This window comes from Notamacropus eugenii, chromosome 1, assembly GCF_028372415.1.
Source record: "Notamacropus eugenii isolate mMacEug1 chromosome 1, mMacEug1.pri_v2, whole genome shotgun sequence".
In the NCBI taxonomy this organism is placed as follows: domain Eukaryota; kingdom Metazoa; phylum Chordata; class Mammalia; order Diprotodontia; family Macropodidae; genus Notamacropus; species Notamacropus eugenii.
In genome coordinates this window covers 449554642-449582233 of record NC_092872.1, presented here as the reverse complement: position 1 = coordinate 449582233, position 27592 = coordinate 449554642, and the positions used below count along the sequence as shown (strand labels likewise).

Below are 27592 nucleotides of genomic sequence, written 5' to 3'. Positions count from 1 at the left end.
CCTTCTTGCCTGCTCCCTTCCTTCTTTCCTCCCACCCTCAACCTCTTGAGACTGGTCTCTAGGACTAGAGCTTTCCAAGGTTTCCTTGCCTTGCCTTGGAATTCACTTTCGGAGGCTATAAGTACTGGTTCTTGTCCACAGGGTTTCCCCTTTACCTTCTGTAAGAGAAAGACGATGGGGGAGGGAGGGAAGTTTGCCCAAAGTAAGAGGAAGAGAAGGAAGGAAAGACTAAGAGGAAGAAGAGGGAAAATGAAAGTAGGAAAAAGTGAAGAAGGAGAGAAAAGAAAAAGAGAGAGGAGGTGAAGGCGGAGGAGAAAGATATTCCTTGTTTGCCTCTGGGACTGAGCGCTGAAGGAGAAACCTATATCAACTCACTTTGTTAGCTGGCAGAAATAGTCAAACTATTTAGATTTCAGTTTTAAAATGATGACGGTTCTAGCAAAACTGGGGGCAGCCTTTTCCGTGCCCAAATGGCCCGGCGCTCTTGCGGGACATCGGAGCTGCGCCCTAACCCACCTTGATTCAGTCTTGGAATATTCTGGCCACCTCACCTCGACGTCCAAGGTCATGCAGAGGGACACCAGAACACAAGATTACACGGCCACACGCCCTCACAGGTACACACAAAGGCACGCACCTTCCGCAGGCAATTAGAACACAAAGACGCATATCCACACGAACTCTCACACAGGGATAAGTGTACTCGGATAGGCGCACCTTCGCACACGGGTACAAGGACATTCATGTGTCCACACACACACACACACACACGGCACGCATTCATTCAGAGAGCTGCGTCTGCATAGAGATACATAGGTACTCACTGGTAAATACAAACGCCATCCCTTCTGCCTCCCCCGTGCACACACAGATTCACACGCAGAAGCAAACCTAGGCACCCCCATCCCCCGGCCAGTCAGCCCTGGGCTCCAGGTTGGGGCGAGGGGCTGTGGAGAGGGCGACTCCAGACTGAGATTTTGCGGCTCCCCTCTCCTTCTCTCCCTCCTGCCCTCCCCCTTCCCCCACGAGTCTCCAGGAGGGCACAGCCCCCCGGGCTTGACTAACTGGAGGAGTGACCCAGCTCCAACACCCGCCTTGCCCCACTCAAGTCCAGGCTGCGCACTCAGTCTCCGCTTGGGACAAGCGGCTCATTCAGCTCATTCTGCTTAGGGCCATTAAAGGTCCCGGCACCCCGACATTCAATGGGTGTCCCACTCTGCAACTTGTGCACCCGCCCTTTCGGGCCGCCTCCCCAATGAACATCTCGTCCTGGACCCTAATCAATTTTCTGCTCTCCACAGCTGAGTTTGTCTCCCCCTTTACCCCCGCCCCCGCGGTTGCAGCACACCACGCAGGGTTTCCAAACCACTTGCGGTGGTAAGCCCTAGGCCAGGGTGGGGACAAAGTTTATCTGTCCTGATTCCTGAAGCGAAGTACATACACCTCTTTCCCTCTACCTCCCAAAAACGCATAAAAAAATTCACCTCTCCTATATTTTCAGTCCATTGATCACAGCGTTCCGAGCTGGAAGGAATCTTCGAATATACAATGTCAGAACTAGAAAGAACCTTGGAGATCATATACTCCGATCCTCTTTTTTTCGATTTTAGGAAACCGGGACCCACCCTGAGGAGGTGACTTGCTTAAGGTCAAACAGGCAATGAGAAAGTATCAGAACTGAAACAAAAAGTTCTTGCCTCCTATTTTTATGAATCCAAAGCCCTTGCTGTGTCCACTACACCCCCACTGCTGATCCCTATGAGCGTTACAGAGATGAACCTTCAAGGTTCATCTACACAAGGGTGATCAACCTCCCTAAATTCGGCAGACAGACTGGTTGTGGGAGGGAAAGAAGGGGGGGGGAGCACATTTCAGATTTAAACTTCTAAATCTTCTGGGATCTTCTGGTTCCAACTGGGATCCTAGAGGGAAGAAGGGAATTAAAATAGATGAGAGCTAAGTAGCTGTATCTCTGCCACAGCACTTTCTTGTCATCACCAGGGCCTTCCTGATCTGAAACATCTGCATTGTCTTCCGCAGGCCATCTCTGCCCACTGTCCCTCTGAACTCTAAATGTTTCCCTGAGATTCTTTTTGATGCCTTACTGGGTCACAGACCCTTGCTCACAAATCATTTCAGTTTTGGTGGGGGGTTGGGATAGAGGCACTGAAATTTAATCCTGAAAGTTTTTTTCTTGCTCTCTTTCTGTCTCTCTCTCTCTTGCTCTCTTTTCCCCTTCTCCTCCCTCTCCAAACAAGAGTTATTTTCTTTGCCAAAAAAACAAAGTTGGTATCAAGTGTTCCTAGGGGGGAAAGTCTCTCTCATTCTTTCTCCCTCCACCCATGTAATGTTCTGTGTTTACTAAGTCTCCTGTTTGCAGAAGGGCAGATGGGGAGAGAGAATTTGGCTAGATGGGGCTACAGTGTAGAGGCCTTTGGTCCGTCCCCTGGGTCTAGGTTCTGGTTGCCTTTGATAGATGCAGAACACACTGCATCATCTAGTTTCTAATAAAACAGACCTGTTAGTTTTTATTATGTGACATCCTGCTCACAGTCCCCTTTTCCCATGAATTACTGCCTCTCCATCAGAAAGGGGGGACAGCAGAGAGCAGAGAAGTTTCAAATGTCAAACACTAGGAGTTTTAAGGAGGAGGAACAGCCAGGCTTGAGTGTCTCCCTAAAGGAACCCAGCCTGAAAGAGCCAAAGCCTCTTGTTCTTTCAAAACCATGAGCAAATAAACTGATGGGATGAAATATCCTCTGTATTGACTACCGGGCTATTGGATTGAATATTCCAGACATATAGGGTTAGGACTGCAGCAGAAAAAAAATCCAGTAAAATAAAAAAAAAATTTAAACCACCCTATATACAGTAGGACATTGGTTGGAAATGCTGGCAGTGTGATAAAATGAAGTTTGTGAAGTCCTCTTCAGTACTGATCAGGGAACCTTCATGAAAAGAGCAGTTCCAATACCTGTTAGTTTAATGACCCATAGGACAGTCAACTTTATCTCTGGGAATCTCAATCTCCTCAATAGCAAAACAGGAACTGTGATACTTGCCGTGACCCTGAGGAAGTTACTTCCTTTCTCCTGGCAGATTTCTCCATCTATAAAATGGGGATAGTTGTAAGGAGAATAAGTTGTAAACCTTTCAGTGCATCATTAGCATTGTGCCGCAGTGGCCAACTATCTGCAAATGATGTGTTTCAAAATAAAAACTAGCATCCCTGAAGCCAGTCATTTAAAAGTTAACACTGGGAAGGAAATTAAAGGATTCATCTACAATCCCTTTAAATGCAAGAAACTAGGAATGCAAATCATCATTATAGTTATTATCATTATTGGTGATGATGATGATGATGATGATGATGATATGTAGGCAGTCAAGAGCCCAAACAGGATATTGTATTGAGAAAAATCTTCCAAATAATTTCCAACATGCTATTGAATCTCTTTTGTTTTTAATCACACTCAACCTCAGCACTCTATCTCTGCCTTTTAAGTCTTTCCATTGAAGCCACAGCAACTATGAATGGGAAGTTTGTTGGCTTCGAGTTTTATTTAGAAATGGCTTCCTAAGTTGCAGACACCAACTGAAATCTGTTTGGACTTTAATAAAAATACCATTTCTTTTAAAAGGAGAGGGTGACTTACTTCTGTCTCCTGCCTATACACACTTTAAAAAAACGGACAAAATGCTGATGGGGAGAAGGAGCAGCTTTGCAAATACCTGTGGCTCCCCACACTTTAAGGAAAAAAAAACAAAAAGATTTAGACTTGCTCAAGGTCCATCAGAGGGGTGAAACTTCCCCTATGTCCCACCTGCTCCCTGTGCATCAGTTCTAGATAAAGAGTAGTCAAAAAAGGGAGAAGAATTTGCAAGGGCTGGTTCAAGTAATAAGATTTGTTTCAGTGCATCTGATCTTTAGACTAACAGACTTCCAAACAGTTGAACAAGTAAATAAATCGCCCCAGGGAAGCGCTAGTTGGAAAGGGTTACCACAGGGATATGCACAAAGGAATTCAGGCTACTCAGAAAGGGACTGGAGCTAGGAAAGCAGAGGACCCACGACTGGGATGAAATGGTGACTTCCATGATGCTAGCCTCAAAGTCTACGGAGATCAGTTCTTTTAACTCCGTTATGTGAAAGTCCACTTTTTAATCCCTAGAATGAACAACCCGATTAATAATTAAAGCAAACTCTGGATTGGTAGGGTTTCGGGGTTTTTTCCTGACCACATCCTCCTTCATCTTCCCATTTCCCCCACCCACCCAAATGCATTTGTCAAATCCATTTAATGTGGGAACTTAAGGAGTGTAAGCCCTCCAGAGCTGGCTCTCCCAGAAAATGGTTCTCTGGTAATCAAAGGGAAGGATCAGATCTGTTGGGGGGGGGGGGGAGGAAGAGAGGAGAACAAGGAAGTGAGAAGGAATTGGGCTATTGGGGGAACTCTGTCTTTGTTTACCCTACTTTCTCCCTTCTAAACAAATACAATTGAACTCTAAGGTGTCAGGGACAGCTTTCAGAGGATTTCTCAAGGCACTACTCTAAATTTTCAGTTGGAAAGAAGAGTCACTGCCCCGACCAGGCCTCATTCATACCCAGGAACGCATACATCAGAGGAACCTGGTGAGACTCGTAGGCATTGCAGGGTGTCAGCTGACTTAGAAATGTTTGTTTTCTTAACAAGAATAACAAATAACTCAGAATTCTATATTGTTTTGAGGTTTGCAATGCTTTTCTTTCAGCAAACTTATAAGGTAGGAAGTAGAAGTATTAGATCTATTTTCTATCAGAGAGAAATGGCTTTGGTTAACTGAGTGTACGTGGTATAGGGGGCAGCTAGGTGTTGCAATGGATGAAATGCTGGGCCTGGAGTCATAAAGACTTGAGCTCAATATTACATCAGACACTTTCTATCCATGTGACCCTGAGTGAGTCACTTAACTCTTTTTGCCTCAGTTTCCTTATCTGTAAAATGAGCTGGACAAGGAAATGTCAAACCACTCCAGTATCTTTGCCAAGAAAATCTCACATAGGGTCATAATGAATTAGACAGTATTGAAATAACTCCACAACAACAACAATGTGGTATAATGGGAAGATTTGAGGTTGAAGGACCTGGGTTCAAATCTGCTAGTTAATAGTTATATGACCAGGCAGGATGGAGCCTGAAGTTCCTTCTGGTTTTAGATCGATGATTCTTGAACAAGTCACATTCCTCTCTCAGCCTCTGTTTCTCCATCTATAAAATGAGAGGATTGGACCAGATGATCTTTGAGGTTCCTTTTCAGTTTTATACTCTGTAATTTGTCCAAGGATAAACAGTGATGATGACTACTGCTATCACTATAATGTTTAAGGTGTATGCATAGTCCTAAGAGTCTTGTGAGGTATATAATAGAAGAATTGTTCAATTCCCGTTTTTCAGACAAGGTATAGCTGAAGCACAGGCTGCCCATATTTTACACAATTAGTAATGACAAATATAATGACATAGATACTTTTATTATCCAATTACAAAACAAAGTTGATTTACCCACCAATGTAACAATCCACATTACATTAAATATAAAAGAAGAATAGTGATTTGTCCCAGGACTAGCTTCTGTCTGAACTCCATCAAAGAAATGAGAGAGAGACAAGTTAATAGCATGATCAGCTTTCTTTTCTATTTGTTATTTTCATTGTTCAGTTGTTTTATAGTCATTTCTGACTCTTCATGACCTCATTTGGGGTTTTCTTGGCAAAGAGACAGGAATGATTTGCCATTTCCTTCTCCCACTCATTCTACAGATGAGGAAACCAAGGCAGATGAGGTCAAGTGACTTGCCTAGGGTCACACAGCTAGTGAGTATCTGAGGCCAGGTTTGAAGCCACATCCTTCTAACTTCAGGTCCAGTGCTTTATCCACTGTGTCACCAAGCTACCCAATCCTTTTCTATAGCACTTTCCAAAGTGCTTTTTGCTCATGAGATAGGTAGTGAAAACATGATTCTCATTTTATAAATGAGAAAACTGAAACCCACAGAGATAAAGCCAGTCAGGTCACTCTTGAGCCTGAAGCTCTAAGGTTCCAATTCCAAGAGACTCAGTATCCTCCACTGCACCCTACTGTCTCCCATGGCTGGCTCTGGTGCCTGGGCCCGGGTCTGGCCATGCCCCAGATGCACAAGATGTCCATTGTAGCGGAGCCTCCAAGGGGTGGAGGGGAACACTGTTGTAAGGTACCATCTAAGCAGGACTTCTTTTCTATGCTTGACATGAATGAGGGGATTAGGATGGCAAGTTTCCGTCAGTTCACTCTATCGGACAAAAGACCCCAAGGTTTTAGTGTCACAGTGGCTGATGAAAGTACAGGAGCCTGTCAGTCAGCATGCTTCTAGGTACTTGTGTTCCTGACATAATCTTATTAGAAGATAAAACCAGCAAAAATCCTTTGGATAATGAAAAGTTACATTTAATTGCCCAACACTATTCTTCTCCTCCCCCTTTCTTCTGCCCATTTAACTCTGTTGCTGTAGGATAACGCTGAAGTTTAAGAGGCATTTAAGGACCAACTAGTGGATAGAAACAGGTTTTAGCGTTTTTTTAATCCTTCTAAACTGTCTTTGTTAGAATCTTCACACATACAAGTCTGTTAAGAATATTAGTGATGGAATACTACTGTGCCGTAAAAAGTGATGATCAGGTTGGTTTTAGAAAAAACATGGAAATACCTGCATGAAAAATGAAGAATGAAAGGAAAAGAACCTAGAGAATGCTGGATACAATAACAGCAATATTGTTTGAAGAATAACTGTGAACCACTGGGCTATCTTGAGTATTATAAATATTCAAATAAACTTCAAAGGACCTATGAAGAGAGATGCTATCTACCTCCAGAGAAAAAACTGATAAATAGAAATGTATATAGTATGGTTTTATGCATATATGTGTCCATATATGTATTATATGTGTGTATGTGTATGTATATGTGTATATGCATGTATATATGTATAAACGTGTGTGTATATATATATATATGTATGTATGTTTGTATATGTTCAAATAGTTCCCTTCCCTAGTGCAGGGTGGGGAGGGAGGGAGGAAGGCAGCTTGGAACTTAAAATGTGACAAAAATAAATTTAATTTAATTTTAAAAAGAGTATTAGAATGAATTGACATACATTTTTAAAAACTGCAGTTCAGTGTCTTATCTTCCTCCCCCCCAAATGAAATCTACATAGCTAATAAATCTAAAATCATGAATGACCAAGCCTGAAAAAATTAGATGTATCAAAAAAAGAGTGGAGCATGGTGGGAAGAGAATAAGTAGTTTAACCAAAAGCAGTAATGGAGAAAGTGAAGAAAGCTAGGGACACTGGGAGCTAAATGACCTTACAGTCAGAAGGTCTGGATTTGAGTCCTGTTCTACCAATTACTATTTTTTTTGAACTTAGGCAATCTTTCTACCTCTATAAATGGAGGTGGTCGAGTTAAATCAAGAGTTCCTAACTTGGATTCAAGATCTGCAAAACTTGGATAGTGAAAAAAATGTATTTTCAATAAATTTTACTTGGAATCAAGCATTTCTTTCCATTATGATTAAAAAACAACACCGCTATTCTGAGAAGGGGTTCATAGGTTTCAAAACTCTGTCAAATGGGGTCTATGGCACAAAAAGAGGATTAAGAAGCTATGGGTAAGCTGGGCTGGACAGCCCTTTTTAGCTCAGAAAGTTCTACATTCTAAAGATTTGACTAGTTCTGACATTGTCTTTTCTAAGGTCCCTTCCAGAATTAACATTCTTGGTTCTAAGTCCCTCTCAGCTTCTACTCTTAGGTTCTAAGATCCTTTCCAGCTCTCACATTTTGTTGTGACCTTGAAGGTTCTGAGATTCCCTTCCTCCTCTAGTAGTCTATGTTATGCAATCCTTTCCAGCATTAGGAATCTGTGAGATTCTCCATGCATCACAGATTCATTACCCACAGGATTCTGCAGAGGATTCCATCTGAAGTCCGTCTTCTGTTTGCCCAATAATCAAACCTCAGCTCACTTTCCACTTTGTGAAATGACCTGGAAATATGAACCATCTGAATGTTGACTAGGGTTTAGTATTAGTTTGCTTAGATCCTGAATTAAAATGCTAATCTCACGGTGAGAACACAGTATCCCTTTCTATGATGACCTAATAAATGTATTAGGAAAAACTGGTTATATTTTTTTTGGGGGGGAAACAACTGAATAAAATGAACAATTGAGAAATCTTCAGAGATTTTTTAAAGAGGGAAACTGAAGTCAGAGCAGGCAAGAGTCAGGGGAAGGAACTGAAATAAATGGACATTTTGCAAAATATGAAAATCGTCTATAGGCTACAGATAGAGAAAAGGATTTAGGCTTGGGAAGGGACCTGAGAGGTGATTGGGTCTACCCTCTCATTCTGCAAAGAAAGATACTGAGATTCAGAGAGGGAAGGTGATTGCCTAAGATCCCAGTAGTGCCCAAACTGGAATTCTTAGGGGCACAGGCTTCAGAACTGGAAGGCTCACCCTCTTTGTATGTATTTATATTAATTTTCTTTGTATTTATTCTGGATATATGTATGTCTTTGTTGTCTACCCTGTTAGAATATAAGTTCCTCATGAATAGGAATTGTTTCATTTATTATATTTGTAATCTCAGTTATCATAGAATCATAGTAGATCCTTGTTAATTGATTGATTGATTGACTGATTAGAGGTAATTCAGTCTAGCCCCTTCAAGGAACGCAAATATCTTGTCCAGGCTTATATAACTAGTAACAGAGCTAAGATTTGAATCTAGCTCTTTTGATTCCAAGCCCAGTACTGGAACCCCAACAAGGCCTGTGATGATAATCCAATCCTTTCATAAAATTAAATTCTGAATGAAAAGTTCACATTGAAGAAAAATTAGAGACCATATGACTGCATTAGAATTGAGGTCTCAAAATCTGAAATAAAGACCAATAACCACAACAACAAAAATCCCTGAGGAATCTAATGTTCATTAAAGCTACAGGAGTTAGGAAGGGGAGCCAAGAGAACATAGCCTTCAATATTCACCTGAATCACATCTGAGTTTATTGAAACTCTAAACCTAAGCTGGGAATCCAGACTGAAAGGAAAGAAAAGGAGGAAGAAAGGAGGGTATGTGTGTATGTGGAGAGGGGGCAGTGTGTGGTAACGACAGAAGAGGCAGGAGCAGGCAGGGAGGGAGGAAGGGAAGAGGAGAAGGTCTTAGCTAAGGAAGAAGGGGGAGGATGGGAAGAAATGGGGCCTTGTGGTTGCCCCATTAGCAGCAGGATTCTGGACCTCTGCTCTGATCCCTAGCACAGGAAGCACTAGTTCCCCAGGGGAGTAGAAGTTATTCTAACCTTTTCACATCTCCCCAAAGGTCCTATCCCCACTGAAGGGGCACTTTAAAGGACAGAGGTTGATTCTTACCAGTGGTCCTGGCTCCCTTTCTGTCTACTATAGCTTTTCTAAAGCAGTTTCTCTCCAGGGAGCCCAGTGCTAACCTCCAGGCTTCCTTGACCACACCACTTCCCACTCCACTTCCACCCCCCCATTGCCAGGTGCCTCTTTCATAAACTGGTAGGCAAACCCAGCAGGTGTTGGCCCTGCTTCCTCACTTACCTGCTGTCCTATAGCTAGAACTTCAAGGAAACCAAGGTAGAACTTACTACTTACTGGACACCATCTTCATTAAGGTCAGCAAAGTCAAAAGTAATGTCAGGTAATGCTTTCAGGTAATGTCAAAACAAGCCAGGAAAAGTAAAATGAGGCCAAAGAATATGCATTCCCATATATGAGCAGCATCCCTGCAGCCTTCATCACTTAGGTTCCCAGAATGGACAACTAACTATTCTCAGTAAGTTCCATGACATAGGGTTTCTCTCTCTCTTTCTCTGTATACGTATGTATATGTACACACATAAATGCAATACACATTGCATTTATACATATACATATATATATATATATATACATAGGCACTTAATATATTAGGCACTTAATAAATGGTTGGTGAATGAATTAAAGAGTAAGCACCACCCAGAATGATAATATATCTAGATCTGTTTGTCAATCCCTTTTCAAGGAAAAAAATTAGTCTGCTTAAAGGATATTTAGACCTGAAGTATTTTGGTTCTGGATTGGGCAGGGTATGATGCCTAACTTCCTTTTCTACAAAAGGAAGGTGTTGGAATAGTTGAACTCTAAAGCCCCTTTCAGTCCTGGCATTCCATGGTCTAGATTCTAAAATTCTGTGTTCTAGTCTGACATTTTGCATTCCGTGTTTTAGCATTCTATGTTCTCGAGTCACTTCTAACTCTTTAACACTTTATGTGCTTAGGTCTCCCCCGCCCCCTGAAATTATTCCATATTCTGACAGTCCATAGTCTAAAGCCCTTTCTAGCTCTAAAATTCTATGAATCGGTGTGTCCATAAACAATTGTTTTCTTTCTCTCAGAAAGGCCAGGCAATCTTCCCCCCCACCCCCCAGCCCCAAATAGCTTATAAGGTTGGGAGGGGAGCTCCTTCCTACATCTACAAAGCCTCTCTTGGCTCCCAGAGCATTTATGCCCTGGCCAGAGTAACTATGGCAATCACTGAATCATGTGACAACCCTAGAGTCACAGCTGAAATACTGTGTAGGGAAAGAAAAACTGCAACCCCCAGCAACGTGTCCTGTGAGAGCCCCTGCTCCTCCTCCAGCCCCTCACCCACTCCCAGTCATTGCAAGGGCTGCAGTCTTGTTGCACAAAATTCAGCCTATCGATTTTCAAGGCAAAACCCCTTAAAGGCGGGAAAGGCCTGGCCCATGTTGGAGCCAAACTGCTGCAAAGTGAAGCTTGAACACAAAGTCAGCAGAGCAGTGGACTGTGATTACCAGGGGGGCGGCACTGCTTAGCGGCTCATCACCTCTGCTCTCAGCATCTCCCAAGTACCTTCACAAACCCTCATTGTTGGAATGGTCAAATGTCACTGTTGTTTCAGGAGGCCAAATTCCAGACCTCTGACTTTCTTTTCAGAAACACCTTTCTGAAAATTAATTGTTCGTCCTTCTTAGTTCTGGTGCAGGCTAAGGGATTCCTCATATGAGCATTAGCATGAAGCGCATTAAAAATCCAGAGCAACGTCTGTTCTGGAGTAATTCCATCATTATTGGCCCTGTAATGTTAGACAAATCATTTGCTCTCTCCTTGATTCTGTTGCTTTCCCTCTAAAATGAAAGGCTTAGGTTGGACTGGGTGATTGCTTCTACTTTTAAAATTCAATGATCTATGTTTTAAGAGACTTTCCAGCTTTGACCTTCAATCTTCTATGATCTAAGATTCCGTATTTTAAGTTCCCTTCTAATGCTAACAATTTATTTTTAAAGGTCTCTTCCGGCTCTAACATTCTGTGTACGATGTAACGTTCCATGATCTAAGTTTTGTTTTGTTTTTTTTTTCAGTTTTCTAGAAGTCTCTAATCTATGTTCTTACATCTTTTATCCTAAGGTTCCTTCCAGCTCACATTTTGTGTTCTAAGGCTCTTTCCAGGTTTAATATTCTGTGTGCTATAATATATTCTATGTTCTATGGTCCCTTTAAGCTATGGCATTTTATGTTCTTTGTTCTGATAGAATTTGTTCTAAAATCCTTTCCTGCCCTAACATCCTCTGTGTCTATGATTCTGTGATTCTATGGTTTCAATTTATGGGCTCTAATTTTAGGGGGAAAAAAATTCAATCCAAACTCTTGATCACCAGCAGGAATCAAATAGTTGATCCAGTACTGCTGCCTTTCCTGGTTAATAACCAAGGGCTAATAAACAGAGAATTACTGTAAAATCAGGAAGCTCAATAGAAACTGATACAATATTTCGAAAGGAAAGACCAAAGGAAGAGCCAGCACAAAAATTTATTTTTACTGATCAGAACTAGCAAATGTAAAGAACCCTTAGGAAGTTCTGTCAACCAGACTTGAAATCTAAGAAAGTCACTATTCACAGCACAGTGGGCCCTTATAAACAGCTAGTCCACGCAGCTGCAGTAGTTAAAGCAAACACAGGGCCCTTCACTGTCCCATCAATTACACCTTCTCCTAAAAAAATTACACAAACTTTGAAAGATTTTTCTGGGGAAAGATGGATGCTTCAAGAGACTTGAGGTCAAGACTAGGCTGTTTAAAGGATATTATTAACAAATAAACATTTACTGCAAAAAAAAAAAAACCATATAAGCCACTTGGGAACAAAATCATGTTGGTTTTGGCATCAAATGACACAGGACATTTATGACAGGAATGGAGATCACCAACTGGCTGATGAGATGGCAAATGTCTACCACTTAACTTCCTCTATTTCCTGAATAAACTTTTTAAAACACTTTTTTTCCTGCTAAAATAGCCATAAAATATATGTAATTTAGGTTTTTCTTCTTGTCGACGTTATTTCCACATTTGTAATTGGAATGGCTCTAACATTGCATATATATTTGCCCTAATTCTGTTTTTCCTGTGGTACCTTCCAGTTCTAACATTTACTGTTTAAGGTTCTAACCTTTTCCGATCACTTGTTCTAGCACACAGAATTCTTTATTCTAAAGTTTCTTCCAGCTCTAAGAATGGCTTGGAAGGCTGATGATCAACCCCACTGTCCTGTAGTGCTTTTGTATGTTCCTGCCTGAGTGACAACTTACAATTGGCTCTTAAATGGCTTGGTGACTCCTCCCCCCTGCACCCTCCAAAAGCTAAGGTCTCATTGTGGCATCCTACAAATTGAAAGTTATGGCTCCTGTCATTGAATGTATCTTCCTAACCCTCAGACCAACCAAGGTCGAATGAGGAGTTGAATTTTTCAAAGCCCCCAAACCCCAAGCCACAATCAGAGCTAAGTTGTATTTGCCCTTTCACTTACTGAACAGGATGCTCAGAGCCACTGGGGGACTGGCCTAGCTTGACATAGTGTTTGGGCCGGAAGTAAGAGTCAAGGTGGTTGGAAAGTTACTCTCAGGCAAGAGCTGACTCAAAGATACTCTCCAACTATAGATTCCTCTGGACTTCCCTATTAAAACCACAGTTCACATTTCTATAGATTTATTAGTGCTCTCCTCATCATGACCATCTGAGGAAGACTGTGTATTATTATCCCTATTTTACAGATGAAGAAACTGATGCTCTTTCAGAGGAAATACCTTGCTCAAAGTCATACGGCTAGTAAGCAGCAGAAACTAGAATGGAATCCAGCTGTCCTTATGCCAAGTTCAATTTTCTTTCTACCATTTCTATCTGGGGGGGGGGGGTCTTTTAGAAGGATCCCCCATCAGACCTATGCTACTCTTTGTCCCCACAACCCACTCATCCTACACAGCCAGAATTTTTATATTGTAAATTACTACCTGAATACTTGTCCCCCAGGTCCTGTGGGAGTGTTAGGCAGGATGCTGGTACTCAAGGACACAGGAATTCATAGTTGGCCTTTTGGATGTTTTTTCTGAGCATGGATAGGTCATGATTATCTGTCTGTCTGTCTATCCATCTATCTATCTTATATTTCTATAGTACTTTACAATTTATAACTTGCCTATCAGGCAAAATACAAGTCTCATTATCCCTATTTTACAGATGAGGAGGAAACAAGTTCAGAAAGGGGTGGGAGCAGAGATTTGTTCCAAATCATCGAGCCAGGAAGTAGAAGAACAAGGACAAAAATTCAAATCCAGTCTGAGGAGTACCATAATGCTTTTCAGCTAGTCTGGGTACCCAGAACCATGGGAAGGTGGAATGAGACACGGTGAGGATTTTCAGAGGAAAATTCCATGGATGGTCCCCCAGGAAAGACCAGAGAAACAATACAAGTATGTATATGTGGGTAGATAGATAAAAAATGATAGACAGAGAGATAGATAGATGGGGAGAGAGATAACCTTTTTCCTCAGGAAAATTCAATTTAACGTTTAAGGAGGCCATAATGCTGAATTGCTGTATATCTAGTAACAGGAATGAGAGGGTGTGTGCTTTTACTAACCAGCTGGACCTCAAGGTGTTGGGGGTTACAGGAATGTTGACCCTGGAAGGTTCTTGAAAGTCAATTAGCATCTAGAGATCCAGAAGGAGCTTGTTTTCTGGATTTCTTTCAGGTTAAGGAATCTGCCTGGCCCAAGGCAGGAAGAGCTGAGCAATGTCCCTGGCCTCAGTCTCACATCCTTCTGGCACTCGCTTTGCTACAAGCCCTGACTTCTCCATGTGCTCTCTGCAACACCAAACACAGCAGTCTCTCCTGAGAGAGGACTATGATATTGAGCCCCCAGTGATATGCATTCCTTCACTTCTACTAATTTCTGCCTAGTTTGGGAAGTCAGAGCTTTGAACATGGGAGAGCCTTGGATTAGACTCTGAATTAAAGCGAAAAGAGACAGCCACCAGGGCATGAGGGAATGGGGATCAGTTGTAGAGGGAGAGATAATGTCCATGGTCAGGCCACTGATGGCCATCATTGATAACATACCCCGAAGTGTGTTGTCAATAAGGCCATCTTTACCTATGAGTGGTGCCCTTAGAGTCAGCAGACTTGTTTTTGAGACCAGAATCTGCCAGGTCTTAGCTCTGGGATCCTAATATCTGCCAGTTCTTACCTCTGGGATCCTAATATCTGCCAGTTTTTAGCTCTGGGATCCTAGAATCTGCCAGTTCTTACCCTTTGGGATCCTAATATCTGCCAGTTCTTAGCTCTGGGATCCTACAATCTGCCAGTTCTTAGCTCTGGGATCCTAGAATCTGTCAGTTCTTAGCTCTACGATCCTTAGCAAGTCATTAGGCAGTTACAGAAAGGACTAGAAACCATGCCATTTAGGGATTACTTGAAGGAACTAGGAATGTTTAGCCTTGGAAAGAGAAAAAAATTAAGAGGAGCAGGGTCATTCCCTTTCCAAAACTTGAAATACTGTCCTTTTTGGACTTGGAGGAAATAAGAGCAACTGGAAGGAGAGAGTTCCAGAGAAGCAAAGGCTGCTGGGTCTGTGAAAGGAAACATACTAATGACCACAGCTGTTCAAAGTGGAAGGGACTGTCTCATTGGATAGTGAGGTCCGCATCATTAGAGGTTTCCCAACAGAGGTTGGGTGGACACTTGTCAGGACATTGCAGAAGAGTATTCCTCCATAGTTGTGAGGCCGACCAGTTGCCCTTCCACCTCGGATTCTGTGATTGGATTCTACACTGTGGTGTCCCAAAACAGACATTGCATTTGGAGTCCAAGAACCTGGGTTTGAATCGTGACTCTGCAACTTACTGTGTTACCTTGGGCAATATCACTTGATCTCTCTGGGCTCCCATTTCCTTGTCAGTTAAATAATAGGTGAGGGAGGATTGCAAGGGATAGTCTGTAAGGTCTCCATCTATTTCTAGTCCTAGGAAATTTCCCTGCCTAAACCTCCTCGGTTAAAAGAGGGTTGTAATCCTTACATTCCCTCTCTTCTGATGTAGCAGTGAAGAAAACACATTGTAAACCTTTAAGTGCTTAGAAACGGAGATATTATTATGACCATCTTCATCATCACGCAGATGGAAGATAAAAGTCACGCTTTTTTTTTTTTTAACGTGGGATTCAACCCACCTAACTGCCCACATCGGGTCATGCTGGCTTCCCCTGCGGAGGGGAAAGCGTCGGCGTCCCTCTATTCCTAGCCCTCGGTGCCAGTCCACAAGACTGACTTTTAATTAGTATCTAAGGTGTTTTGACCTTACAAAAGAAACTGGAGGCCATGGAGCCCAGAGCAGGAGCGGCTGGGGGGAGGTGCGGTGGGGGACGCGGAGAGGAAAGCTTTCCATGTACTAATCACTTCCATGGAAAGGAATGTGCCGCTAAACGCCCCCGAGAATGTGTGACTTCAAATCACCTTCATCATTCTAGAGCCACAATAAGACGGCAGCCACAGAGGGGAGGCAACGCGGCCGCGAGGCCAGGCAATCTGGAAAAAATTCACCCTACGACTAGAATCACTTTTTTTTTTCACCTTAAAAAAAATCAAAGCGCCCGACATTGCCTTCTGCCTTCCCCATCGACAGAGGTGGGTGCATCTTACCTGGACAAAAAGGCTGCGGGGCCGGGGGTGAGGGAGTGGAACTATGCACAGTAATATAGACTGGGCCCAATTAACCCTTTCTGAACAACTTCACTTTTAGCCCTTGACCAGCATCGGAGAGGGGATCCCTCCCGCCAACTAGGGCAGACATGACGGCATTTTTTAGAAGGCTGGATTTAGAGAAAAGGTAGCTAATTCAATGCATAAATATAATGATAATGATAATGAAAACAATTCTCAGAACATTAAATATAATATTGCAAAAGAGTAATAGTAGGATAGACTTGTCCTAGGACCTTTTCTATCTGAACTCCAGGGGTAAACTAATAATAATAGTAAAAATAATAATAGCTGACATTTCTTTAGTACCTTAGAGTTTATAAAGTGCTTTCCTTACAATTCTGTGAGGTAGGCAAGCTATCATTATTTCCATTTTATGGAGAGGGAAACTGAGGCTAAGAGAGGCAAAACGACTTTTTCCTATGTTACACAACAAATAAGAGTAAATGCAGTCACAATGTGAACATAGGTTACAATCTTTTCTATCACACCCAGAGCTCACAAGCATTTCTGTGCACATAGATACAAAAACACAATAGGCACACACATTAAAAGCGCACACCCTCCCACGTCTCAGGTCCCAAGACCTTGGGGCTGTACTACAAGCGATTATACTCTATTTTGTGACAGCTTGTTGGAACCCCCACCTACACTCTTTCCCCCAAGACTCCTCCAGGAATTCGCCACCTCCTCAGGATAAAAATCCTTTCCAGACGACAGACAAGGCTGCAATGCAAGGAGAATTACATAATTCTCCTTGCCATAAGCCCTGAAGAAAAGGGGGAATTTGTTTTCCCTGAATATGCCCCCTTGGTGTGGAGTGGGTATTAACGCACCCCTCATTTTGACTGACTGAGGTGGGGTCCTCCTTCCCTCCCTACTTTCTCTCTCTCCTTTTGATTTTCTTCTCTCTTCTCAGATTTTCTTCCTCTTACTTTCTCTTTTTATTTCGTTTTCTCGCTTTTTCCTTCTGTTTCTTACTTTTTCTGATTTTTTTCCTATCCGATTTCTTCTTTCTTTTTCTCTCTGATTTTCTTTCTCTTACTTTCTCCTCTCACTTTCTTACTCGCTCTTTTCTTCTGTCTTACACTTTCTTCCATTCTTTTCCTTTCTTCCTCTCTTTGTTTCTTCCTCTTTCTTCCCTTCCTCTTCCTCCCTCCCTTCCTTTCTTCCTCTCTTTCTTTCCCTTTCCTTTCCTTCCTTTCTTTCTTTTTCTTTCCTGGTGTCTCTGATGGAAAAGCGGCTTGCATTTGATGAATGACTAGCCCCTCCGGACACAAGAGAAAGAGCCTCTCCTTGCTTTACTTAGAGGTGGAAAAACCTCTGAATGACAGAAGGAAGCCTGTCCTGTTAGGGTCAAGCGTGAAAATGCCCAAATACTGCTAAGTCAGCCTCTCTACTTCTAGGCATTTCTGGGATGCACCGACCGAATTTTCTTCAACGGCATAAAAATGTTAGGGTGACTTCGGCAGCTTATACCAGTGGTACAAGAAAGAACTTATTCTTAGATGTGGAGGGAATGGCTCGCTTCCTTGAAAAGGACATAATTTGACCCAGGGACAAATATATGTTAACTCAGGATAAAAATTCCTTTTAAGGACAGACTGGGTACACCTCCCGGACATTTGGAAACATGTGGGTAATGATTTTTAAATGATCTCCCTCTCATCCAGGAATGTTGAGAGGAAAGCGCTCTCTGGACTTGGAAGCCCTATAGAAATTAGAGGGACTATTACAAAAGATTCCCCGTTGCTCCTCAGAGATACCAGTCATAGCTTTCCGCTTTAGCTATGGGTGTTTAAACAACAGAAAGGCGGCAGCTAAAGAGAAGCAATACATTTTCCTTCTGCCTTCTGGAAAATGACAATAGTACTAATAATGATAATTAGCAAAATAAAAATTTCTCCCATCGTGCGTGAGAACCTGCTGAGTTCTCGACCTCTTTTCCTCCCATGCGCGGCTGTAGAACATCTGGGGGTATCTGTCCCTGGGGATTGTCTTTGTTGGCGGCAAGGTAATCACACCAGCTCCCTAGCATGGTCCCCCTGCCCTCGAACCCGCTAGCCAGGCATTTCGTTTATTCCTCCGGTCGTCTGTCCTCTCCATCCCTCCCTTCCGTGCAAATAACCACCAAGCAGCATTTAAGAAAAAGGAAACCATCGTGATCCGAAGCAAGACAAGTACAAGGAATTACAAAATCATCGCAGAACCAAATGCCCAGAATACTAGTTGGAAGGAACCCTAGAGATCCCGGTTCCACCACATCCATACAAATACTAAACTTGCCCTGGAAAACAGCGAAGAGGCAACTATTTATCAAATAAAGTAAAACGTTTTCACCCCCTGGACAGCGAAGTAAAAAAAAAAATTTCTTTTTTCAGCACTACCAAATAAAGGTTCTAGGAATCATCTTTTTCCTTCATTCCATGATGTCGTGACAAAAAAAAAATGCTTTTTAGATTCCCTATTTCAATCAACTTTTTTAGGTTGAAAATCCACAATCTAACTTCATTTGGAAAACCAAAAGGAGTTTAGAAATCTATCTCTGAAATTTTAAAAATTTCATATACGTCTGCACACACATTCATCAAATGAAAAATATATTTTCCCTATCCTATTGCCTCTTTTCCCAGGGTGAGCTCCCTGGAACGCACTAATTTGGGGGTTTGTTTTCCCCAAGAATGAACCCGTGAACCCCTCAGGTTAGAGATAGTAGGTTAAGGCATCAGTATATGTCCTGAAATTTTCAAGTTAAGAACCCCAGTGGCGGCGATGGCTGCAGCGTTCGGCGCCCTCCTTCTTGGGCTATAGCTCAGGTACACCCACTCTGACTAGCTAAACAGCAGAGCTCTCTCTCCCACCCGCACCCAGCCTCGTTGCTTTTGTGTTAGGGTTTTCGAGCAAAGCTTTTCTTTGCAATACAATTTATTCATTTTTTGCAGACAAACTTGTCTCGTGGCATCACCCTATCACTTCCACCCATATATACCTCTCAATTTAATGCAAAGCCCCTTTTCACAAGCTGGTCCATTGGTAGTGCTTGGTGGGAGGATGGAGGGATGAATTTAGGTCGACACCAGACAAGTTTGCCGAGGCACGAAAACTCAAAGCGATTTCTAACTCAGGCACACATTCAGCAGCAGTGTGTCATCTGGCTAAGCTGATATTTTTCTAAAGGAAACCCAGAAACCGAGACAAATTCGAGTCCTCCTTTATTGTGGCTTTTCTTGTCTTTTAAATAGTTCTCCTCGCTAAATAATGTGCCAAATCCCTTCCAGGGACCCCCAGCAGCCACAGTACTAACATCCACTCTCCACCCCCACCCCCCATCATTGTTAGGATCCTGGGATTTTTCGAGTTGGAAGAGATTTGGGAGATTATCTAGTCCCACACCCGCTTTTTACAGATGTCGATACGTTTCCATTGTAACGGCTGGAAGTTCGAGAAAGAGCTTGGTACTGTAACATCACATGCATACAGATTCCCATCTCCTTCGTGCTCAAGCCAATAATAAGGTTCGTCTGTGCAAGGGCTCAGACACTCGGCCAATATTACAAAGTTAATTACTGCCTTCTAGCTCCCGATGGCTTGGAATGCTGAGATCTGACCGGGATCTATTCCATCTTAATCCACCGCACCAAGAGGGCCCTTCTGACAGAGAGCTCACGGAATAAATAAATCACTGGGCCTCACAATTCAGATCTGAGTCAGGTCTGGCTTTCTCTGTTGCATTACTACTCAGGCAGCCTCCTCATTTAACCCCCTGATCCATTTTAAGTTTGCCTCAAAGGCTGCCCTTCCCACCCAAGTGAGACAGAAAAGAACCGATTTTTTGTCTTGTTTTTCTCCCTCCCCGCCCCGCCCCCCCCACCCATGCTGGCCATTGTTGATCTGCCGGTACACCTAGGTCTAGCATCCGGCTTTCCAATTGCTTCTACAAGTAGGGAGAGACTTGGACCCTCTAATTTTTTCTCAAGGCAAACACGCTCTGTGCTATTTTAAATAAGGGTTACAAGCAATATCTGATGTAGCTATTTAATGAATAAGATCTTTAAGAAGGCATGAAGTTTACAGGCTCCACTAAAACAGCATAGTACTTGGAAAGGGGGGGGGGGAGGCCAAAATTACCACCAATGTCAGGTTGTACACAAACCTATAATGTGCTAAAAAGAGACCTGGGAGCAAATTTGGAAATGGGAATTCAATTAGTGCAACAAAAAATATGAACTAAAAACAAATTTAGCAAGGAATCAGAAATTTCAAGTACAGTCCACACTAGCCAGCTATTTGTCTCACATTTAATATATGATTATTTTACACCATGCCCCCCCCTCTCAAGCCCATCTACCCAAATTGTTCTGCTAAAGGGTCCAATGGTAAAAAAGGAGTTTGTGTCCTTTCTAATCAATGAGCTCTCTTGAAATCATAGGCACAATATGCCTGAGCAGGCCTTAGGAGGAAGGAGGAAACTACAGTCATGGTCTCTTATAACATTTATTCTCTGGTGATCAGTCAAGGCAATACCAACCTCTCCAAGCCCAAAGACTATTCTTCTCTCATTTTGTTTTTGGCATTATACTTCTCCTCCAAATGACCATTGAACTGTAAGGACTCCAAAACCACAGACCAGTGAAGAAGCACACAGAATACATGCATGTTGTGATTGTCAGTAACTCTTAGCAGCACCATCCCTAGTCCTGCCTGGTTTGCAAGGTCCATGGCCACACAACTCAATGCTAGCACATAGAGAGAGACTAACTAAGACATTGAAGCTCCAGTGGACCTTCATATTTTGAGGACTAACTGGATTGCCTCAATTTAGATAGGAATGATTTCTCCTGACTGCTCATATGCCTGCCTGCCTCAAAGTAACTCATACATGATGAGAGCAGCCAGAAAGGTTGAGCAAAGATTAGATTCCTTTCCAAAAGTCCCTTTGGTGAAAAGAGAATATGGAGGTGGGTGGCCTCCACCCCATCTTTGTCCCAGTGGCTGAAGTAGTTTGACTCTGTTTAATAAATCAAAGAGAAGCTGCCCTGCCCTGCTCTGCCCTGCCCCACTCAGTTCAGGATCCACCTCTACAACCCACGAGGACTGTGGATGCCCAGATCCCTGGGTAAACAGAGAATCCATCAAACCTCAGTATCATAATCCAGGGCCAGGGATTAACACACACACACACACACAAACACAGGGAGACAGGGAGACACAGACACAGAGAAAGGCAGAGGTACATACACTGTGCCCATCCATAGGCAGGTAGGAATTCACACACTTGCACACACACACACACACACACACACTCTACCAAGATAGAGGAGTAGGGATTCACTCTGTGTGTGACTGTGGGTATGGGTGTACACTGTGTGTGTGTATACCACAGCCAGAGGACCAGGGCTTTATGTGTACAAACGGAATACCACATTCAAAAGGGTACAGATTCACACATACATATCCATACACTTTGTACCACAGACAAAGGAGCAGAGGGACTCACACTTTTGTACAAAGGAATATTCGTATAAGAATAGACATACACAAATGCATATTATGCACATATCCACATACCATACTAACAGAAGCAGGGATCCACACACAGAAAAACTAAAATGTACCTATATATGTACACACATAGACATACACAGGATGCAATATAGATGGGCAGGGGCTCACACACACAATACTACAGGGAGGTTCCAAGACAACGTTATTTTTAAAATGGCTTTTATTTCCTGGTGGAATACCATCATCACACAAGGTCTAAAATGCAAACTCCTTGCTGACTCTAGTTCTGTGAATTCAGTGAGAGGAACAAACAACAAGCATTTCTCAACAGTAAGCCCAATTCCAGTGACAACAGCCACATTACATTTCAAAAATCTGCTCTACAACCTGTCTCTCCGGTAAATGACAATGGCCCTCCATATTTTATATTCTTCTGGTCTCTCAACAAAATTCAATATGTGCACCTGGATGGGGCCTAGTGACAAAAACAGGCACACACAACCCACCCAAGCCTTTCGGGCTCTTCCTCCGCAGACAAATAAAGCAAATTAATAAAGAACAATTGTGAGCCAGCACATTATCTTGGCTGGCCAAAGAGGGCCTAGGAAGGTTTGTCACCTGTGCTTGGAGGACAATGGAAGGAGGTTCTGACCAGGTAGGATTTGGGAGTAAGGGAATGTTGCCTTATTCAGTCTTGCCTATATACAGCTGGGTTGCCTCAAGAGAAATTTTTGAATGTAGAAAGCAAAATAAAACTTTGAGGTTCATGAGACTGTGCAGTATTCTATATGCTAATCATGCCTTTCTCCAATTTATCTTAATGAATTTGCAATAAAAAGTTCTAGAGGTGCTCTTAGCATTTACTCTATTAAAAAAAAAAACTACCATTCCCTATACTTTGTATTTGAAAATCATTCATTTTTGTATTTTTGTTTCCAGGTGCTTTCTCATTCCCTTCTGCTTTCTCTTTTCTTTCCCATTCTTCTCTTCTTTCACCGATTTCCCCTTCTTTCCCTCTTTCTCCCTTTATCTCTCTTGCTCTTCCTCTCTTCTGCCCTTTCCTTTTTCCCTTTTCTTTCTTTCCCCTCCCCCTTTCTCTCTTCTCTTCCAGTCTTTTCTCTCCCTCTCTCCCCTTCTCCTCTACCTCCCCTTCTTTCTCTCTGCCTTTCAATAAAAGCAGCTCTCACTAAGTTGAACTGCCCAGAAACCAAATCATTAGGTGAACAGTTCAAACCCGGATCTTAAAAAGTTCCCTGCCTGCCCCTCAGTTATCTGCGCCAGGTCCTCCTAAGAGTGCAGTTGGAAAGAAGCAAGCAAGTATTCGGTGATTTCTGTCATTTTAAATTTGCTTCTGAAAAAGGCTGTTTTGAGTAAGCGAATTATCTCCCCCTAGAGTGATGCCTCCCCTGTCTGCTCTCAAGGCAGTTTTTCTGCTGTCTGTGGCTTCGAGTTGATAAACCGACAGAAACTCCCTGCCCTCTCCCGGAAAAAGAAAAGGCCCCGCATGGTACAAAAGGTTCCGAGCAGATGCCAAAGACACGGATGTTCCCTCCTCTATAACTCCTTTCCTCCTCTCTCGCAGGTCCCCGGGAAAGTTATTGAAAGAGAAATAATGAGAAAGACTGGCCTGAATTTTGAGGAACCACTCCAAAGCCAAAGCAGTTTTTAGGGCACAGAGGCAAACATGTAGTAACCGGGAGATGGAGAGAAAAAATTTCACCCGTCGAAACTAAGGCACAAAAACTGGGAGCCGGCTGGTGTCCCATTTAAAGAGGTGCCTGGGACCCTGGGCGAAGGATTCTTTCATCCAGGTCTCTCCCCTCAGCGCTGCCTAAGCCAGGACCTGGGCTAAAAGCCAAGCTGGACAAGCATAAAGTGCAATAAGAAGACATCACTCCACTAACTGGAGTAAGCACACTCCCAGAGCCCACCCCTCCTTGCCCCTGCCGCTGCCTGTCCTGGAGCTCTGACTCACTCCTTCAGCCGCTGGGGTCAGAGTCTCGGGTAAGACGCAAGTTTCGCGGGAGAGATCTCGGAAGCAAGGAAGATGGCCCGCAGAAGCATTCACTATTCTGGGACCTTGGGTCTCGGAACTCTTGGGTACGGCATCTTTGGGGCCACGGGAGCCATTCCTGTCTTAGAGCCAGCCAGCAACACCCTTTACCCAAACCCCATGGATTCGGTTACGGCGGCCTGGATCCTGTTTAGTTACTATGATTATTTTTAATTTCATATGAAGAAAATTTTTTAAAGGAAGGACTGAGGGTCCCTTCGTGGGCAGTCCCCGAAGGACTACCTGAAATGCTCAAGTCCCCTACTTCAGGAACGCAGGGCTAGGGTCCTATCCACTCCCAGGGTCCAGAGCAAGAGGTAGCCTCCCACGGACAGCGCTTGGGCACTGCAGTCCTTGGTCCGGAGCCCCGGGCCTGTCCCCATGGAGACCGGCCTAGCCACTGCAGCTATGAGCAAGCCTGGCTCGGAAAAGGGCGGGCGAGCGGCAGCGGCCCCTGAAGCCGAGGGACAAAAGGGGCCGAACCGCCCTTCCCTTTGTCTCGGGCCGGGCCGGGGGCAGCTCTGAGTTGGGGAAGGAGGAGGAGGGAAACAAGACCCCAGGTCGGTGCGGGGGCGACCGGCGGCCTCCCTGCTTCGAAGGGCGCCAGGTCTTTAGTAAACCCAACCAAACTGAACCAGCTCCCGAGAGTCAGAGAATCAAGAAAATGGGGCAGCTGGGCCTCTGCAAAGCGAGTGAGCCCAGCACCGATATTCCTAGGCTCTGAACCAGAGAAAATAGCCAAGAGGGGATCCAAGTTGCCACCATGGAGCACAGCAAAGGATGAAGAACGGCCTATGCATCCTCTCCAGAGGCGCAGGGCTTGTTTTGGCCTGGGCCAAACCTTAATTTCAGAGACTTAGAGTAGCCAGAGCAGGTGAGCTCCCTGTAGAACGAAGGCCCAGGGTAACTTTTCCGTACAACTTCAAGGTTGTGAAGGGAGGGAGAGGAAGCTCTACGAGAGAGTCCGGAACTGTGGGACTACCTTGGAGAAGCGATTGGGTTCCTGGCGGAGTTAGGGTGCGAGAGCCCACAGCTCTCAAACCCCACCTAAGGGAAGCAATGAGGGACCACCAAACGCTCATGGATCTTTGCTGATGAGCAAGCAGGGTCCATAAGGCATGTAGGGCCACTAGTATTCAGTCCTGAGTCCAGGCAGGGTGTGTCGGGGAGGGTAGAACTCTAGGCTAGGATGCTGGAAGACAGTCGGTGTGCCTGAACTGCCTCCGTGGGGGCTTAGGGCAGTTCTCTCTGTGCCCTGAGCTGGGGCTCAAAGCTCCGGTCTCCGGGGACACTGACCCTAGAGTGTTCTGTCCCTGCGTGCTCTCGGCCCTGGTGGTGGCAAACGGGAGAAGAGGAGGAGATGAGAAGGAGGAAGATTTAAAAAAGAGAGAAGAAAGGAGGAGAAGGAGAGGCTCTTACTGTTGGTAGTCCTGTTTGCAGTAGAGTTTCCGATCCCGGAAGTAGCAGCTGGTGGTGAGAGCTTGCTGACACGCAGCGCACTGCAAACACTCCTCGTGCCAGGACGACTCGTTCACTCGCATCAGGAAACGATCCGAGATGGGCCGCTGGCAGCCCTCGCAGACGGCGGGATGCGGGCAGTCCGAGCCTGAGGAAGGGAGACAAGAATAGGGGCAGGGGGGAGGAGGTTCCATGAGCAAGGACTGAAGGAGGGGAGGTGCGGCCAGACACGGCCTTCCCGGTGCAGCCAGCGGGTGCCAGACTCGGGGCTCTAGGAGCTTCCCGGCTAGAGCAGAGCCGACCAGCACAGGCTTGAGGGACCAGGGCCACGGCGAACTCTTCAGGGATGTCCCCTACCCTGACCCCTGTGCTCTTGGCCCAGCAGGCTCAGCCCCTAGTCAACATGAAGAGGAGGTATCTGCACATCAAACGGGTCAAAATCCCACAGTCCCAGTTATTCAGAAGAAATACTTTTGGGGGGTGGGGGTGGGAGTAGGAAAAATCTCACACTAAAGAAGAAATGAATAGGTAGCATAAAGCATTAGAAATATAATTAGGAGTTAGGAGACCTAGGTTCTAATACCAGTTCTGCCACTAACTTGCTGAGTGACCCTGGGCAAGTCAGTTGCCCTCTCTGGGCCTCGGTTTCTCCAACTATAAAATCAGGAGATTGAACAAAATGAGCCTGTTTCCTTCCATCTCTAACATTCTGTGGTCCTATAAACTCCAACACTAGGACCAGTGTCATCAGTCGGGTCCCTCTCCGGGAGCGGCTCAGAGTAGGGCTCATTCGGCTTCTGTCTCCAGTCAATGACACGAAACTTTGGGGGCCGCCCCTACCGCCCGCCCCCTTCCTTGCAGCTAGGGACAACTTTCAGTTCCAGAGCCCTAGTTTCAACCCATGCGGATTTTAGGAGGAAATAGGTCAAGGAACGGCCCAACAATCGATGCGGTTGTGGGATGTCCCTCTCCATCCTCTCCCCTCATCTCGTCCCCTCCCTCCGCACTCACCCAGGAGCACCCCCAAGGTGGCGGGCCCGGGGCGCAGGGCGTGTTCTTCCATCTTGATGCCGTCCAGCATCTTGGTGCAATCGGTCTGTCCACGGGGAAAGCACCTCTCTAGAGACTCGGGACCTGTTGCTATATCCATGGGGCGCCGACACGGGGCAAGCTGTGAACTCGGGGGTCCAGGAGGCTTGGTAGGCTGCTTCTCTGTTCCCCGAGACCAGGAGACAACACGCGAACCCCAGCGGCTCGAGCCAGACTCCCCTTGGAGAATGGGGATCAGTTTCTTTTCTTTCTTTTTTAAGCGTTTAAAACGTTTCGCAGACCCCGGAGAAGAGGCGAGAGGAGCGGCTTATTCCTCTGGGTTCTGGCCGTGGTTCCGGGACGCGGGATCTGTCCGGTGTATGTACACACACTCACACACCCACACGCACGCGCGCGCGCACACAAATACACATGCACACACACATACACATGCACACACTCCCGTCTCTTCTGTCACCTGTTTGTCAGCAAAGCTCCCCGGCTGCGGCGGTGGCAGCAGCAGCAAGAGGAGGCGGCGAGAAAGCAGAGGAGGAAAAGAGGAGGAGAAGGAGGAGGCGGGCCAGGGGGCCCCACAGAGCTGGCCCCCGAAGGCTGAAAGTGGGGGATGCCAGGCTGTGCCGGGCTGTGCCGGGCAGGACCCGCAGTCGGGTCCTGGGCGGAGCTGGGGTGCTGGGCTCCCGGGTGCGCTCTGCACACTATTAATGTGCCATGGTGCGCCCGAGGAGCCGCTCAGTTTAGAGCTGGAGCTGGAGGCGGAGGGATACTCCCGGCCCGGGAGCCGCCTCACCCCTCCCTCAAACTTCCTGACATTTGAACTCCATTGGTGCGTCTCGTATTCCTGCGCTAGGATGAGCCGTCTTCTCCACGTCAAATAGTGCCGTCGCTGGGCGCCCCCCCAAGGGCTTGCTGGGCCTCAAGCGCGTAGCCAGCCCCGTCTAGGTTCCCGGGTGCTGGTACTGTTGGCTCAAGCTAATGTGGACGCTCAGGGAAAACGAGAGCAAACTCTTGAAAAAGTTTTTTTTTTTTTTTTTACTGTGTCTGTGTTGAAAAATTCCTCTTTCCTTCTCTGTCCTAGCCCCACCCTCTTGGAAAATTTGGATAGGGGAGACGAGAAAATTGACAAAGTTTTCTTTCCTTTCTTTTCTTTCTTCTTTTTTTTAAATAAGAAGGGAGAGGAAAGAGATATGTGAATCCAAGCAAGCTCAGCGCTGGAGGACTGCAGGGAACGGGGAGTGTGTCTCCTCTGGTTCCCGGGAACGGGACAGTGAGGCAGAAGTCGCGATGTCGGGGCCAGTCTCTGGGAGGGGACCCAGGGCAGGGGAGGTAGGTGGAGGGTTTAAACCCTGGTTGAGTCTTGGGGTCCCACGGGGGAGAGGGTAAGGGAAACTGAC

At 44.9% G+C, this 27592-nt stretch overlaps 1 protein-coding gene across 2 annotated transcripts in view; it reads right to left on the bottom strand.

Annotated features, from left to right (window-relative positions):
* The window catches only part of LMX1B (LIM homeobox transcription factor 1 beta), a 177836-nt gene extending 150895 nt beyond the window's left edge, over positions 1-26941 (bottom strand). For both annotated transcript variants that reach the window (XM_072631945.1, XM_072631946.1), the window contains exons 1-2: positions 26163-26941; positions 25113-25299 (exon numbers count right to left, since the gene is read on the bottom strand). In XM_072631945.1, coding sequence (XP_072488046.1) covers positions 25113-25299; positions 26163-26301 — 326 coding nt within the window. In that variant the 5' untranslated portion in view covers positions 26302-26941. The remainder of the gene's footprint in view (positions 1-25112; positions 25300-26162) is intronic.
* Positions 26942-27592: the final 651 nt, after the last annotated feature.